General features: G+C 46.2%; 3 protein-coding genes across 5 annotated transcripts in view; 2 read left to right on the top strand and 1 right to left on the bottom strand.

Annotated features, from left to right (window-relative positions):
* Nucleotides 1-4,804: 4,804 nt before the first annotated feature.
* On the top strand, nt 4,805-8,263 carry aifm2 (AIF family member 2). The gene is made up of 8 exons (XM_084562236.1): nt 4,805-4,994; nt 5,300-5,415; nt 5,515-5,634; nt 5,736-5,828; nt 5,958-6,066; nt 6,138-6,290; nt 7,137-7,337; nt 7,408-8,263. Exons 1-8 carry the CDS (start codon nt 4,820-4,822, stop codon nt 7,557-7,559), a joined length of 1,119 nt encoding a protein of 372 aa, XP_084418362.1. The 5' UTR covers nt 4,805-4,819; the 3' UTR covers nt 7,560-8,263.
* Nucleotides 8,264-8,409: 146 nt separating this feature from the next.
* On the bottom strand, nt 8,410-11,196 carry LOC311500687 (very long chain fatty acid elongase 6-like). Its single transcript, XM_084562237.1, has 4 exons — nt 11,028-11,196; nt 10,026-10,157; nt 9,495-9,646; nt 8,410-9,409 (listed from the first exon to the last, which is right to left on the bottom strand). Exons 1-4 carry the CDS (start codon nt 11,135-11,137, stop codon nt 8,988-8,990), a joined length of 816 nt encoding a protein of 271 aa, XP_084418363.1. The 5' UTR covers nt 11,138-11,196; the 3' UTR covers nt 8,410-8,987.
* Nucleotides 11,197-12,969: 1,773 nt separating this feature from the next.
* psda (pleckstrin and Sec7 domain containing a) overlaps nt 12,970-17,226 on the top strand; it is a 34,831-nt gene continuing 30,574 nt past the window's right edge. The window contains exons 1-3 of one of the 3 annotated variants that reach the window (XM_084562207.1): nt 12,970-13,328; nt 14,039-14,260; nt 15,916-16,261. The gene's annotated coding sequence lies outside the window, so the exon portion shown is untranslated. Of the gene's footprint in view, nt 14,261-15,915; nt 16,262-17,226 lie in introns of all 3 variants that reach the window. The other 2 variants (XM_084562206.1, XM_084562208.1) reach the window with 2 other exon arrangements.

The following is a 17,226-nucleotide window of genomic DNA, read 5'->3' as shown; positions in this document are numbered from 1 at the left end:
TTCCAGGAAGCAGGTTTACCGCTAACTCTGGGTATGTAAACCCAGAGTTAGCGGTAAACCTGGGATTTCAGTTCCAGAACGTTCAATATGATCAGGCTATGTAAGTAACTATAGTAACATAGGCTCTGAACTTAACCTGGTAGGGGTAGGTTTTGTTCAGGTTATGTTCAGGTATTTAAGTGCACGTTCAGCCAGACCGCTGTTTCCACACTTGTCACACAATGACGTTTCCTTTTGAGGAAGATCCAGTTGACATTGAAGCACAAATCATTCGGGCTATTCACCGTGAGAGGGTGATAAGACCACGACTTAATATCCTTTCTTTTCCTAATGAGTTTTTGCCAGAGCGCTACTGTTTTTCTGCGGAATCTTTAATATATTTAAACAACATTCTCCATCCCCACATTTCGAACGTTACGCATCGTGGATTCGCTCATCGTAATTGTTGCGCGTGCGATAGCCTATTGCACAACATTGCAACGTTGCGCAATGAATTAGTTCCTGCTATTGAGGAGCAGATAGGAACACATTCAGCAACTTGACATCAGAGATGGTCAAAGAATGCGTGATGAAATCTGTCACAATCACTTCAACCAAAAAAAATAAAATAAATGCACGTAAGACTGTTTCACACATTTATTTGCCCATTGCGTGTTTCATGGCCTGAAAAGAGAAAACACTTCATTATAGAGCAAATGTTCTGATCCAGTGTTCTCATGCACTGACAGAAAACATGAAGCAACTATGCTCTAGTCTCTGCACAGCATTTCTTTACCTCGATTCCTCCGTGACTGCTGATAATGTCTATTCATCCTCCTATTATTTATATGAACGGTAATATTGGCTATAAATTGGTCATTTTCGAACATGCAAGGCTACACAAATTAGACATAAGTGATTTAGGCGTGGGCCTATTAGGGTAAATACATTGCACTAGTTCATTTTGCTCCTCCTGGGAGGTTGAGGGCTCCGATGACGTGCCCTCAGGAATCCCCTCCATCATCGGACGCCCTCGATTGATACTGATCGCCAACTCCTCCACAGGGGTGAGGGGGGACACCGCTGGCCCAGAACCAGTCTTCCTCTCCTCTGCTTTCTTCCTATTGGCTTTGAAATGAATGTAACTTGTTGCAATATGGCAATTCAAGAATATAATACTGGATAAGTGATGTCTAAGATGATGCACCCAGATATATCTTACCAACTTGGACATTGTTTTTATATTTTGTTTTGACCTGCGGCCACGTTCTCTTGAGGGCGGTCGGGTTACATCTAATTAAAAATAATACAATATATGACAAGGTAGTCTATAGTATAAGAAAGTCTCATACAAAGCAGTTAATATGTAGCCTAATATCTACTGAATTATTGTGCTTCTGACACATTAATGTGCTATATCCAGGGTTGGGTCAGATTACTTTGAAATGTAATCGATTACTGATTACAGATTACATGGCAAATTTTGTAATCAGTAACGTAATCTATTGGATTACCCAAAACATGTAACGTAATCTGATTACTTTAGGATTACTTTTTACACAACTTGTACAACACATACACAATCTTATTTTCCTCTGTCTTTAATTCAAAGTTGTGGCGATGTTGCCAAGTACTGAACGTATTTTTGCCGACTGGAACAGGTCTATTCCCAGATAGCAAGAGGCTGGCGGACCACCGTCAGCCCACTGGGGATAGACCTGGCAGTCCGCTGGAGTTTTGCTCATCGGTTCACTGGCGGTCCGCGAGCGAGTTGTCGTCAAATGCCCCAATATTTTGTCACTATTGGTCTAAAACCTTTTTCATTTATTCAGTTATACTTCATCCATCACTTTAATAACATTTCATGTATTTTCTTAATATTCATGATAAGTTAAATTTCAAGAGATGGTGGACCACAAGTGGCATGCCACCAGCGGTCTGCTATCTGCCAATCTGTTTTTTTGCTATCTGGGTTGGTTGACGTTGACGGTTCCTCCATCTTGGGTTTTGATTTGAACCTTTTTCTTGTCAAGAAACTACACAGGCAAATGGATGATAATGACATCTAGTGAACAAACAAATGGGCTGCTTGTCAAATGAAAACACTGGCTAGGCTATCATAAAAAAGTTGCATTGTTTGCATGATAAAATGTAATCAGGTAATCCCCAACAATGTAACTGTAATCTAATTACGCATTTTTGTATTGTAGTCTGGGTTGATTACAGTTACTTGATTTTTGTAATCTGATTACGTAATCTAGATTACATGTAATCAGTTACTACCCAACCCTGGCTATATCCTACTAAATTTACGCATTTACGCGGTCGGCAATTCTCTGCCAAGCAAGATCTCGTTCCTTGGCAGACGCGCAAGTAGCCTATTGCTTTTTTTCGTGATTATCGCTCTTTCCTCCTCGTACGCCTCGAGCAGAACTTGCTGCTCCGCTTCAGAAAAATAGGCTGCTCTGCGCTTTGCCATTTTTACTCATGGTTTCGACTCTCAATAGATGATGCCTTTATAACTTCGCCGTGATCGCGCACAACTCTAGGTTAACCAATCCGGGGTTGATTGAACTGATCGCTAACCGGTGTTTTGGAACTGACAGCTCGGGTTTAGTCGCCTCAGGTTCAGACAACCCAGAGGTTAAGTTTTATCTCAGTGTTTGTTAAACCTGCTTTCTGGAATACCCCTCTGATCAACACGTCACTGTTTATACTATATAATATACTATACACGTCACTGTTTATACTATATAATATACTATACACGTCACTGTTTATACTATATAATATACTATACACGTCACTGTTTATACTATATAATATACTATACACGTCACTGTTTATACTATATAATATACTATACACGTCACTGTTTATACTATATAATATACTACACACGTCACTGTTTATACTATATAATATACTATACATGTCACTGTTTATACTATATAATATACTTATACATGTCACTTCCTCTCAGATAAACCTGATAGTTAAAGTTAGACGCATCAGTTTAGTAACTGAAGATATAAAGATAGAAATGGACACGATGAAGAATAAGAATAATAAACTTTATTTGTCCTGTAAAGTTCAGTTTGTGACAGAAAGGACAGAATAAATAACAGTAAGAAGAGAAGCTTATAAAAGATAAATAATGAAATAGAATAAGATAAAAATGTTCCACAGACTGGTTTAACTGGGTTATAAAGTCTTTAATAATAATAATGTTTCACATATATGAGGAGTGTTGGTTGTGGAGCGTAACAGCAGCAGGAAGCAAAGACCTTCTGTATCTTCACACATGGAGGGTGAAGCAGTCTGTCTCTGAAGCTGCTCCTCAGTCCTGTCAGGTCTCCATCAGGGGGGGGGACTCATTGTCCAGCATGGAGGACAGTTTAGCCAGGACTGTCCTGTCCCCCACCTCCCTCACTGAGTCCAGAGGACAGCCCAGGACAGAGCTGGACTTCCTGATGATCTTATCCAGCTTCTTCCTGTCCCTCTCTGTGATGCCACTGTTCCAGCAGACCACTCTGTACAGGATGGCTGATGCCACTACAGAGTCCTAGGAGGTCTTCAGGAGTCCCCCTTTCACTCCAGACCTCAGTCTCCTCAGGAGCTAGAGCCTGCTCTGTCCCTTCAGTGTCCATGAGTTATATTAACATAATAAAACATGAATAAAGGGTTAAGGAGAAAGTTGCAGCACAAGCTTTTATTTTTAATAAAACAGCGACCTCTTCCGGTGTCTCTCTGTAACTTGACTGGTGAGAGGACGGTGCAGAGCGGAGTTCAGCCGCTGGAGGGCGCTCACAGCTCCTTAGAGTATTAATACACAATCAAATGTGTAAAGTATTTATTAGTATTAATACTGGAACACGAACAATCTGCTAATTACACACACACACACACACACACACACACACACACACACACACACTCAAAAGTGTTTTATTCATCAGTTAATTCTTTATATGTTTATTGGATTATTATTATTTTGTATTTCTGTGTTTTCATTTGATTTAGATATTATTATTTACTTTATAATTTATTTAATTCTAATAGATTTTTCTTACTTGTTTAATATTTTTATTTTATAATAATAATAATAATATTATAATATTTCGGTCTTTAGATTCATAACTTCAGGTCAGATTTATTCATGTTTTTCTAATTCAGATGGTTTTAGTCTGAGTGTAGATTATATCATATAAAGTTTATTTCCTGTGTTTATTATAAATCATATATATGATCTAAGTATTTCCGACGGCCCCTGAAGGCAACAGGACACATTGCTCCGCCCCCCGCCCCTTAGGACGACAGCTCTGGGCTGTGATTGGTGGAGAGCTCCTGTCGTCAGAGGAGGAGTCCTGAGAGGAAACCATAAGAAGAAGGGACTCGATCAGAACCAGGATCCGGTCTAGAGCTCCAGACTCTGGGTCAGACGGTCTACCTGCGGCAGGTGAGTTCACTTCCGGTTGGTCCTGATGTTTTAATGAATCTGTTCACGTCTCAGAGGAGTTTGGTTTGAACGACGTCTCAGATGTTTCCTGAAAGTATCAGCTGATAAAGATCAGGAATCACTGTCTCAGTCTAATGAGAAGATCAGAGACTGAGACTGGAGCCGTCCACATCAGAGGGACAGTAGTTATATATTATATTATATGTTATATGTTATATATATCTGTTATATTATCTATTATCTTTATGGTTCCTGTGACCTGATATGTTTTAAACTAGAACCAGTTCTTGAAGCTTTGATGTGATGTTTTGTAACAGTGACGAGGCTCAGATCTGATTGGTTGGAGTCTGGTTTCAGGTCAAAGGTCACTGTGTGGAGGTGATGGGGGCTCAGAGCTCATCTCTGGAGGGGGTCCATGTGGTGGTGGTGGGGGGGGGCTTCGGGGGCATCACCGCCGCTCAGCAGCTGAAGACCAGAGGAGTCGACTTCACGCTGATCGACATGAGGGACGCCTTCCATCACAACGTGGCCTCGCTCCGAGCGTCGGTCCAGCCCGGTACGCCGCCCACATTCACCACATTCACCACATTCACCTCATTCACCGCTTCATTCACTTTTTCAGTCTTTTTAACATTCCTTTGTATATTTTCAGAACAGTTTTATTCTTTTTATTTTATTTTATTTCGTTGTTAAACGTTCAGATTTAAATCAGTTAATGATGAAATCCAGGCTGGAGGTCACATGAAACCGGTCCCTGTGGTTCTGGATGTTGTGTCATAGTGACTCAGCCAGACAGGAACCCTGCTGACCCGTGACCTCTGACCCGTGACCTCTGACCCGTGACCTCTGACCCGTCTGCAGGCTTCGCTCAGAGGACGTTCATCCCGTACGCCAAGACGTTTGGAGACCACTTCATCCAGGGCCGAGTGGAGCGGGTCGACACCGACAGACTGACGGTCGTCCTGCAGGGAGGGAGGGTGAGGACATTTATCGCTCTTTATGCTAAGCTAGGCTAACCACTTCCTGAATTTAAAGAGGCCACGCCCCCTGACATGAACAGCTGGTTGTATTCCCAGGAGGTCCAGTACTCCCACCTCATCCTGTGCACCGGGACAGACGGGCCGTTCCCCGGGAAGTTCAACACCGAGGCGTCGTATGAGAGCGCCGTCCAAGCGTACGAGGACTTGGTGGAGCAGGTAACTGGACCGGCGCCGGCTCCTCCTCCTCTCTGGTCCTCACAGAGACACTAACACCAGTGTGTGTGTGTGTGTGTGTGTGTGTGTGTGTGTGTGTTCAGGTCCAGGCGGCAGACTCGGTGCTGGTGGTCGGAGGAGGGTCGACCGGGGTGGAGATGGCGGCCGAGATCAAGACGGAGTACCCTGATAAGAAGGTGACAACTCTCTGACCTCTGGCCTCTGACCTCTGGCCTCTGACCTTTGACCTCTGACCTCTGGCTTCTGACCTCTGACCTCTGGCCGGGCTGAACCTGCCTCACGGCTCTGTCTGGTTTCCTGTCCAGGTGGTTCTGATCCACTCCAAGGCCGGTCTAGCCGACGTGGAGCTGCAGCCCAGCGTCCGGCGTCAGGCCAAGGAGGTTCTGCTGGAGAAAGGAGTGGAGCTGGTGCTGGGTGAGCAGAGGCGCTACCTGTCGACAGGTGAGAGTTGTTTTTTACCGACCGGCTGCTGTCGTGTGTTTCAGGGCAGAAAGTGAGCGGCCTGTCGGAGCTGCAGCTCAACGTCACCAACAAGAACATGGAGGTCACCACCGACAAAGGACAGACGCTGACCACGGACCTGCTGCTCTGCTGCACCGGCCTCAGGGTCAACTCTGCCGCCTACGCATCCAGCTTCGGTCAGTGCTAACACAGCTAGCACCGCTAACACAGCTAGCACAGCTAACACAGCTAGCACCACTGATGAGGCTACAGCTTTAGCTTCGGTCAGTGCTAACACAGCTAGCACAGCTAACACAGCTAGCACCGCTAACACCGCTAGCACAGCTAACACAGCTAGCACCGCTAGCACCGCTGACGAGCTTACAGCTTTAGCTTCGGTCAGTGCTAGCACCGCTAACACAGCTAGCACCGCTGATGAGGCTACAGCTTTAGCTTCGGTCAGTGCTAACACAGCTAGCACCGCTAACACAGCTAGCACAGCTAACACAGCTAGCACCGCTGATGAGGCTACAGCTTTAGCTTCGGTCAGTGCTAACACAGCTAGCACCGCTGATGAGCTTACAGCTTTAGCTTCGGTCAGTGCTAGCACCACTAACAAAACTACAGTTGTACCTTTAGTCTGCAGAGATACCACCAACACAGCTAGCAATGCTAACGAGGCTACAGCTTTAGCTTCGGGTCTGTACAGACACTGCTAACAAAGCTAGCAATGCTAACAAGGCTACAGCTTTAGCTTCGGGTCTGTACAGACACTGCTAACAAAGCTAGCAATGCTAACAAGGCTACAGCTTTAGCTTCGGGTCTGTACAGACACTGCTAACAAAGCTAGCAATGCTACAAAGGCTACAGCTTTAGCTTCGGGTCTGTACAGACACCGCTAACGGAGCTACCAGGAATAAGGAGGCTACAGCTTTAGCTTCAGTCAGTAGCGACACTGCTAACACTGCTAGCATCGCTAACTCGGAGGTCAGAGGTCACATGTCAGATTGAGGCGTGGTCAGTAACTACTGTTTGTGCTGCAGCTGACTCGATGGCTGATAGCGGAGCTCTGAAGGTCAACCAGCACCTGCAGGTCCAAGGTTTCTCCAACGTCTACGCGGTGGGCGACTGCGCCGACGTCAAAGAACCCAAGATGGCGTACCACGCTAGCCTCCACGCCGCCGTCGCCGTTAGCAACATCGACAATAGCATGAGAGGGAAGGATCTGACGGAGTACCACACAGGTAAACCTGCACACCTGTGCCGCTCGTCCTCCGAGCCGTCGCTTCGACTGACGTGTCTCCTGGTTGCTAGGTAACGTCACCATGCTGCTGGCGATGGGGCACAACGACGGCGTGGGGCAGTTCAACGGGTGGCCGCTACCGCGCTTCCTCGTGACGTTGGGGAAGAGTCGAGATCTGCTGCTGTGGAAGAGCTGGAGGGACATGAACCAGACGCAGCCGTGACGTCTGTCCCGTCTCTGAACATCTCTGAGGACGTCAGCGTCTTTGGACGTCTCTGATCGTCTCTGACTAGATCTAAACATCAACTACTGACCTTAAAAATCTGGAGCAAAGAAAAATGACCCCACAACTTAAAACAAAGAAGACACACCGTTTGCTGCCTTATCACGACAACGTCTGCCTCAAAGCTAAGCTACATTAGCCATGTTTAAAGAACCAGCTCTGGCCACATGCTAAACAGCTAGTAGCATCTACAGTGCTAACATGCTAACACTCGGCGAGCTGAACGTCCAGTAACATGAACCGATAGAACAAGCTAACACCACAGCATTAAACCAGGAGGCCTTAAACACTGTTTTCTCAGTGCTAGCATCACGTTTGCTAACATGCTAACTATTAAATATTGTCTTTGTAAATAACATTAGCTTGAAATCAGACTAAAAGAACCTTTAGCTATTAAAAGTGTTTCTTGTTTAGAGAAGTGAGGAGGCAGGTTCTAATGAAACCATCCCTGTGGCTAAATGCTAACATGCTAACACTTGGCATCATCTTCACAGGACGAGCTGATAGCTTGTGTTAGCTAACACCAACTTTAGTCAAGAATTACTGAACGTTAAAAACATGGCCGCCACCTCTAAGTGATTAAACACCGTTAGCTTTAGCGGATAATTTCTGGTTTCCTTGTCTCTAAAGCTACTTGAAGCTTTTTGTCCCCATCAGTTTAGAGTTAGCATTAGCCATTAGCCACAGAGATGCTAGCCTTGAATAAATTCTGTTTTGTACAAACTTTATTGAACAGCTCAGAGCAGACGGTCTGTGCCAAGAAAATAAAAATAAAAACAAGTTACAAACGTAAAAACTGAGTCTTTATTATTATTATGGTCCTTTCTTCCAACAATAAATAAAATATTTTAAAAACATTTCATCTGAGGTGGTTTTATATAAAACATGTGAAATGATTTCAGTTTTCATCCAGAAGGATCCTCGTCATCGTGTCTCCCGTCAAACTGATTCAGTCTCTTTAGATTCATTCAAGAAGAAAAACAAACTGGTGACACTAAGAGGAGCGTGTTGAGACTCATCCAGCAGCCAATCAGACGCCAGCATGCGTCAGATCAACCAATCAGTCGACAGATAAACCAGGACGTTTGTTTGAGATGAAAACTGAATCTTGATCCGTTCAGACCGGTGTAAACTTGTTTCTCTTCATTTCTAAACCCAGACTGAGTTTCTGTCACGTGTCAAAGACAAACATTTAAAGCGTGGAGCAGAGAGAACGCCGCCGGGCGACATTCCTCCGCTCGCTGGCATCACTCCTCTCAAACGCCTTCAGATGGAGGTCATCCGCCGCCGCCACCGTCCAAAACAAAAGAAACGTCCGTCTGTCCCCGTCAGCAGCGTCAGACTCAACGTCCCACAATGCACCTGTCTCTACTGGGCCTTGGCCTTGGTGGGGCGGCACAGGTACGTCTGGTAGAAGAAGTTGGAGAAGAGCAGCAGGTAGCTGAGGTACATGAGCGCCGCCCAGGTGATGTTGTCCAGGTGGGAGGGGCAGTCCCCGTGCTGCAGCCAGCGGTACACCAGGACGCTCACCGTCAGCCCCATCACCATCTGGACGATCTGGGCGCTGGTGATGAGCACGGCGAGTGGCCGAGGCACCCGCAGCCCGGCGGCGCGGGCAGCGTAGTAGCTGTACATGAGGGCGTGCACGCCGTAGTTCATGGTCATGAACCAGCCGCCGCCGGCCACCATGTCTTTATACGAGTACCAGGAGTACAGCAGAACCGTGATGTGGTGGTACCAGTGCAGGAAGAGAAGCTTCTGTTTCCTCAGAACCACGAACGCCGTGTCGCCTGCACAACAACAACAAACATCAGGAAATCAGAACAGAACCAACAGAACCAACAGAACAGAACCAACACCAGATGAGTAACGGACCGAGCTCTGGAGCTTTGCTCAGGACGAAGGCGTAGGCCCAGAACTTGCTGACCGGTCCGTTGTAGAAGCTCTGGTCACAGATGGAACGTCTGAACCCGCTGGAGGTGAGAACCTGGAACATGTAGGAACCGGTCCGGACGGCACCGATGATGCTGCAGAGGATGAAGAGTGAGAGGATGAAGAGTCTTGTTGACGTCGTGTAAACTCATCAGCTGATTGTTCTCCTTAGCTTTGTGTTTTAGTGACGTCGTCATGACAACGGTCTGCCCTCCATTGTTCTCACACATTGACACAAACACACCTGAACAGTGTGGTGGTTACCGTGGAGACAGTAGTAAGGCAGTACGAGAGTAATCCCATTACTTTAGTGGTTTCGTTACAGTTACATCTGTGTGGATGATTCCCAGTAATCAATCAAGCTGCTGGTTGCCGTGGAGACTGTCCCCGTGGCAGCAGGTCAAACAGCTGTTTACATGATGAGTCAGTCTGTCCTCTGAGGACTACAGAGGGGCGTGGCCAGGTGAGCGTTACCTGAAGAGAGCGAGGCTGAGCGACCAGACGACCAGCGGACGCCGCAGCTCCATCCTGGGACGAGGCTTCATGTAGCGCCGTCCCGCAAACACCAGGGCGGCGTAAAGAGCACAGAAGACGAAGGACTTACTCCTGCAGGACGACGAGAGGACGGAGACAAAGAGACGGAGACATGATCACCAAACATTTATTCATTCATCGATTCTAGAGTCGAGACGGTGAACGACGTTCAGGGCGGGGTCTACTGAACACACCTGACATTCAGAACATACCTGAGACATGACTCACCTGTCTCACACACACACCCGCACACACACCCCCGTCACCAGTATCTGACCAACAGGACTCCCGTCTAATCAATGAGCATCATAATGTTTATTTTAATGAGCCTCTGGTAGCCCAGCCTGGCAGACAGACCTGTTCTGAGGTAAACACATTCCACGGTGATGTCACTGCCTCACCTGTGATACACCTGTGCTACACCTGCAGCTTTCACTCATCAGAACTCCCAGAATCCTCTGCACGGTTCTCTGATTCATCCTCCAGAAACCTCAGCCCGAGCCCCACCAAGCCCCATTTATAAATCTTACAGTTTAAAGGTTCGAGATGGTTCTGCTCGGGTGCCGTGTCAGGTTTTAAATTAAATCAAATCCGCTCTTTAATTCGGCTCTAACATCATCAGATAAAAACATTTTATTCCACTGAACCCATCAGATTTGTCAGCGTCGTGTCGCTGTAAACACACTGACTGGTGACACCGGAGCATTTTTGGTATCGAACAAACCGGTTCTGGTGAAAGCAGAGCTGTTTACTATTTGCCGGAGCAAAGAGCGGACCCCGGACACCCTGACACCACCTTTATGTTGATCCTAAACGTTTAATGTTTCAACAACAAGAGAGTCAGTTTAAAAAAGGACGATATTTTAATGGAGTTCTGAACGCTGAATTTCTGGGGTCCTGCTGACTGAGTTGAAATGAGAATGGAACATCCGGGTAACTCACCAGTTGGCCTGCATCCACTCTATGGCTCCCCGCTCGTCGAAGCGTCGCTCGAAGCTGTACTCGGTGAGTCGGAGTCGGAGTCGGAGGTCGTCGGTCCCGTTCAGCTCCATGGTCGCTGTTCTTCGCCTGTAGAGTCAGAGTGAGTCCGCTCACCTGCTCCCGGGCTCATTAAAGCCCGTCACCAGGGGGCGGGGCCTCCACGCTCACCTGTCCTCCTTTCATTCATGTCTACGTCACGTGTTCAGACCGGAAGTCCGCCCAAGGGAGGGAGGAGAAGAAGAAGTCATAGTCGAGTTACCGATGAATCGATCAGAAGAGTTCGACGATGAACTGTGAACAGTTAGAGGAGTCTCAGGTTTGATTGGTCGAGCTGCTCTCAGGCCTCTGGTTCCCAACATGAGGGTCTGGCCCCTGAAGGGGACGTCAGGTGGTGATCTGTTTGTTTTTAATCAAATAAATGTAGATTCATACACGGTCTAATGATATAATATATAATATAATATATGTCTTTATTTAATGTCATGCAGCTGTTTGACTAAACTCCTCAAATGATTTATTATTTATTTACCTTCATTAAAACATTTGATAAATATAATAACAGCTGTGCTCAGTCTTATTTGATTTAGTTCAGTTTTAGTTTAGTTTTAATCATCAGCAGCGTTTAGTTTCATGTGCTGTTGAACAAACTGTTTTAACTTAATTAATGTCACAGTGAGAAGCTTCACATCCACAGAGAGTCTGAGTCTGAGGATCAGCACCATGGAGGCTCTACCTGTTTACATTAAATATCTGTTAGAGAACATTAAAGTTCATTATTTGTGTGTAAACGTTCACAGACACAAAACTAGAGACTGAAGACCTGGAGCTTTATTCTGAAAAACTCCCTAAACAGGAAGTCACTCTGAGTAATAATGTTTATCATTCATTAGATGATAGACTCTATTCACTGTGTTAGTCACGTCTCTAGTTTTGTATATTTGTTTATATCAAGTTGTGTCTATTGTCTGGTTTCTATTTATTTCCATAGAGGAGTTTCTATCTTCATGACTCTGAGTCTGAACTGGACTCATAAACAAGACCTTTAAGTTTACAGGTTATATTCATTCATCTTCTATACCCAGTTATTCCTGTGAAGGGTCGCGGGGGTCTGCTGGAGTCTATCCCAGCCGTCATTGGTCTAGAGGGGGGGTCCACCCTGGACAGGTCTCCAGTCTATCCACCTGTCATTGGTCTAGAGGGGGGGTCCACCCTGGACAGGTCTCCAGCCTATCCCAGCTGTCATTGGTCTAGAGGGGGGGTCCACCCTGGACAGGTCTCCAGCCTATCCCAGCTGTCACTGGTCTAGAGGGGGGGTCCACCCTGGACAGGTCTCCAGTCTATCACAGCTGTCACTGGTCTGGGGGGGGGGGGGGGGGGGGGGGTCCACCCTGGACAGGTCTCCAGTCTATCCCAGGGCTATTTTATATTTTATTTTATATTTCATTTGATGTCATTTATTTGATTTCATCTTCCTCAGTTATACATCTATACTTATATTCTTTTACCTTGTAATTATTACTGCTGGTACTATAATACATTTCACTGTGCATACTGTGTACTATATATAACTGGATGTGACAAATAAATATCTTATTTATTAATGTTGGTGTAAATATGTTTATTTCAGTTTGTTGTGTTTTTATTTGTCGGTATAAGCACGTCATCATCATCTTATTATTATCATTTTTAATTTAATTTATTTATGTATTTGTTTATTTATTTATTTGTTTATTTGTTTATTTATTTATTTATCTATTTATTTATTTGTTTATTTATTTGTTTATTTATTTATTTGTTTATTTATTTATTTTTCTAATTCGTCCGTTTTCTGGTCGGTCCGGTCTGACGTCCGCCTACGTCGCCGCTACGTCACACAGCGATGCGGAAGCTGGAGTCACCGTGGAGAACGTAAACTAATGTCAAGGAGCCGCCGAACAAACCCAGAAAAGAGCCGAAGAAGAGGAGGGAGAGGAGGAAGAGGAGGAGGAGGAAGGAGCGGAGCGGACACCGAACCCGGAGCACTCTTCATCCGCAGCGGCTCCGTCTCTGCTGCCGGCATGGAGCGCAGTTTACCGAGCTAGCCGTTACCGTTACTACTCGTTCAGTTCGTTACCCCCCCCCCCCCCCTCCAAACCGTCTTTACCGACACCGTTACCGTTAAATGGACGGACCGGCTGACTCCGGGTCCACGGCCGCGCTGCTGTGGAGCTGCTCGGGTCAGTAGAAGCTGCAAGCCCCGCTACAGCCCATCCTCTTTGGAAGGTAAGTGGAGTCGTACGAACCTCCTTTGAAAAACATCCAATTTTAAAATCTTTTCAAGTTTTAGTCTAATTACCAAAGTGCGAGAACAAAACTCAAAGTGTATTTAGGTTGAGTGGCGCCTCGTCTTTACTTCGGCATACACTTCAGTCCCACCAACTGCAGTTTCTGTTGGTAAACCTTCTACTCTTCATAACCTCTCTGCCTTTTTAAAATGACGCTGCTCCCTGCTGAGCGCAGCCAGCAGCGACCAGAGCTTCTTGGAGAAGTGGACATTAGAGCGAAGGCGGCTCTGCTGAGTCCAGTCTATCCGAACCGAACCGTAAATGATCCGGTTATGGTTTAAATAAGCGTTAAATATCACGGGAAGTGTTGTTAAATGTGGAGTGTTTCCAGGGCGCAGTAAAAAACAGCCTTTAGTGAAAGGAGTTCAGGGTCCGGACCTGGTGAGGAGACGGAGGAGAAAAGCAGCAGAAACGAGTTTTTATCCAACACGATGTGAAATAAAGTCACGAGTTAGATATGTTAATATATCAACATTTAAATGTGCTTCAGTTAAACTGTTCAGTTCGGGTTCATTTAGCTTCACTGTCACTGTCACATCAGAATAAACCAGAATAAAAACATTTAGTTGAATAAAACATGAAGAAACTGAAAAACAGAATCACGTTTTACTTTCTATTTATCTCTAAATGAACATATGCACCGATCAGCCGTAACATTATGACCCCCGGGTCAAGGTTTAATGAGACTGGGTCAGAACATCTCCAGCCTCCTGGTCTGATGTGGATCAGAACCAGAGACAGGATCAGGAGGGAGAACCAGAACCAGAACCAGAACCAGGGTCCTGGACCAAGGATCCTAGAGTCTGACCCGTGTCGTTCTGATAGAACAGAGTCAGACCTTGATCAGAAGCAGCAGCAGCTCGTTAACAGGTGAGAAGAGTTTAATTATTCTAAAGTGTTTAATTCATTCTCTCAGTGTTGTTAATTAGAATTCATTCTGTTTATGTGTTTTCATCTGAAGAAGAAGAAGAAAACCTTTATTTGTCTCATAGCTAACGCTAGCTCTTCCTAGCCTCCCAGCTAACAGTAGCTCCTCCTAGCCTCCCAGCTAACACTAGCTCCTCCTAGCCTCCTAGCTAACACTAGCTCCTCCTAGCCTCCCAGCTAACACTAGCTCCTCCTAGCCTCCCAGCTAACACTAGCTCCTCCTAGCCTCCCAGCTAACACTAGCTCCTCCTAGCCTCCCAGCTAACAGTAGCTCTTCCTAGCCTCCCAGCTAACAGTAGCTCTTCCTAGCCTCCCAGCTAACAGTAGCTCCTCCTAGCCTCCCAGCTAACAGTAGCTCCTCCTAGCCTAATAGCTAACAGTAGCTCTTCCTAGCCTCCTAGCTAACAGTCGCTCCTCCTAGCCTCATAGCTAACACTAGCTCCTCCTAGCCTCATAGCTAACACTTGCTCCTCCTAGCCTCCCAGCTAACAGTAGCTCCTCCTAGCCTCCCAGCTAACAGTAGCTCCTCCTAGCCTCATAGCTAACAGTAGCTCCTCCTAGCCTCCCAGCTAACAGTAGCTCCTCCTAGCCTCCCAGCTAACAGTAGCTCCTCCTAGCCTCATAGCTAACAGTAGCTCTTCCTAGCCTCCTAGCTAACAGTAGCTCTTCCTAGCCTCCTAGCTAACAGTAGCTCTTCCTAGCCTCCTAGCTATCTCTAGCTCTTCCTAGCCTTCTAGCTAACTCTAGCTCTTCCTAGCCTCTGTGCTAACAGTAGCTCTTCCTAGGCTCTGTGCTAACAGTAGCTCTTCCTAGGCTCCGTGCTAACAGTAGCTCTTCCTAGCCTCTGTGCTAACAGTAGCTCCTCCTAGCCCCCTAGCTAACAGTAGCTAATCCTAGCCCCCTAGCTAACAGTAGCTCCTCCAAGCCTCTGTGCTAACAGTAGCTCTTCCTAGCCTCCATGCTAACAGTAGCTCTTCCTAGGCTCCGTGCTAACAGTAGCTCTTCCTAGCCTCTGTGCTAACAGTAGCTCTTCCTAGCCTCTGTGCTAACAGTAGCTCTTCCTAGCCTCTGTGCTAACAGTAGCTCCTCCTAGCCCCCTAGCTAACAGTAGCTAATCCTAGCCCCCTAGCTAACAGTAGCTCCTCCTAGCCTCTGTGCTAACAGTAGCTCCTCCTAGCCCCCTAGCTAACAGTAGCTCTTCCTAGCCTCTGTGCTAACAGTAGCTCTTCCTAGCCTCTGTGCTAACAGTAGCTCCTCTTAGCCTCTGTGCTAACAGTAGCTCTTCCTAGCCCCCTAGCTAACGATAGCTCTTCCTAGCCTCCAAGCTAACAGTAGCTCTTCCTAGCCTCTGTGCTAACAGTAGCTCTTCCTAGCCTCTGTGCTAACAGTAGCTCTTCCTAGCCCCCCAGGCTTCTGTCTCTACGTTGCCTTCACTGCCTGCAGGAAAAACGATCTCTGTTTTGAGATTGTTGTTTTCTTGATGCTGATGTTGTTTGTGTCGACTGTTGATGATGTCACAGCCTGTTGGCCAATCCCAATGCAGTGCAACATGACATCACAGTTTGATGTGCTCTAATGCTTCATGCCGTCCTTTAAAGGGACGCCAGTGACGGGACCTCACCCAAACACTCCCCCCTCCTCCCTCTAAGCTGCCATCTGTCTCAGTCGCTCCTCATTGGCTGAAGGAGGCAGGTCTCAGGGCAGCTAATGCTATGATTGGCCGGCAGGCTGCCTGGAAGACGGGACAGAGACGTCATCTGATTGATGGAGGAGGAGGAGGAGGAGGAGGAAGAGGAGGGGTGAGGAGGAGGAAGAGGAGGAGCTGAGTGGACTCTGTAAATCCACGATGAGCCGGCTCTGCTGCAGACAACAAGTGTTCAGAGACGGAGGACAAGACGAGGAACGGGAGGTTACCACGGCAACTGCAGCGGCGAGGACACACAGGTAAGGTTACAGCTGTGTCGGCATATGTGTGGTTTGACAAGTGTGTTGGTGGACAGAGCAGTGCATGCTGGGAGGAGGAGGAGGAGGGGGAGGCGGGGGAGGAGGAGGGGGAGGAGGTGTCGGGGGAATCCTATTAGCAGAGTCCAGGAAAAGTAGGACTAACTGTCCTTATCAGTCTGAGTTTATCTGCAGACTGACAACGTTTCAGGAAGTAGTCTGATCCCAGTCAATCAATAACACTGTTAGACGTTTGAAAGTGGAGGATCGATCTATTGACTGAAGGAGGCGACTCTGAACGGACAGAAATCAAATCGTTTCACCTTAATGAGAGACGTACGACAGGAGGCAGCTCCAGTGAGTATTAGATCCATTTAACATCATCATCAGAGGAGCAGATTAAAGATCAGTCAGCTCCAGATGACCTGACTTCACTCTGTCATCACGCGTTCATTCCTTCATCTCAGTGGGACCAAAACACAGGAACATGAATCCATGCTTCTGAGGTTTTATTGTGAAAACCGGTCTTTTATTTTGAAAATATTTAATGATGTCACATCTCCAGGAACAAAAACTTTAATATGTAGGAAACATAAAACTAATCAGTGAAACTAATTATAACCTGATGATTCACTGATGAAATTAAAAATGATTTATTAGATTTAAAAGAGAAAAATATTCAGACTCTATAAGATAATATGTTTACATGTCATATATATATATATATAAATATATATATATATATATATATATTTATATATAGTCCGTATATTTACATGAAGTACAGACTGTAACCTAAACCACAACCATGTGGATTATTTTATCTAAAATTAAAATCAGAAATGGAGGAAACCTCTTCCTCCTCCTCCTCCTCTTCCTCCTCCTCCTCTTCCTCCTCCTCTTCCTCCTCCTCCTCCTCCTCCTCCTCCTCCTCCCATTGGTCAGTCTGAGTCTAGATCTGGATCCAG

This window comes from Chelon labrosus, assembly GCF_963514085.1.
Source record: "Chelon labrosus genome assembly, chromosome: 15".
Lineage (NCBI taxonomy): Eukaryota > Metazoa > Chordata > Actinopteri > Mugiliformes > Mugilidae > Chelon > Chelon labrosus.
Note: the sequence above shows the minus strand (reverse complement) of the source record. Positions and strands in the feature narration are given on the sequence as shown.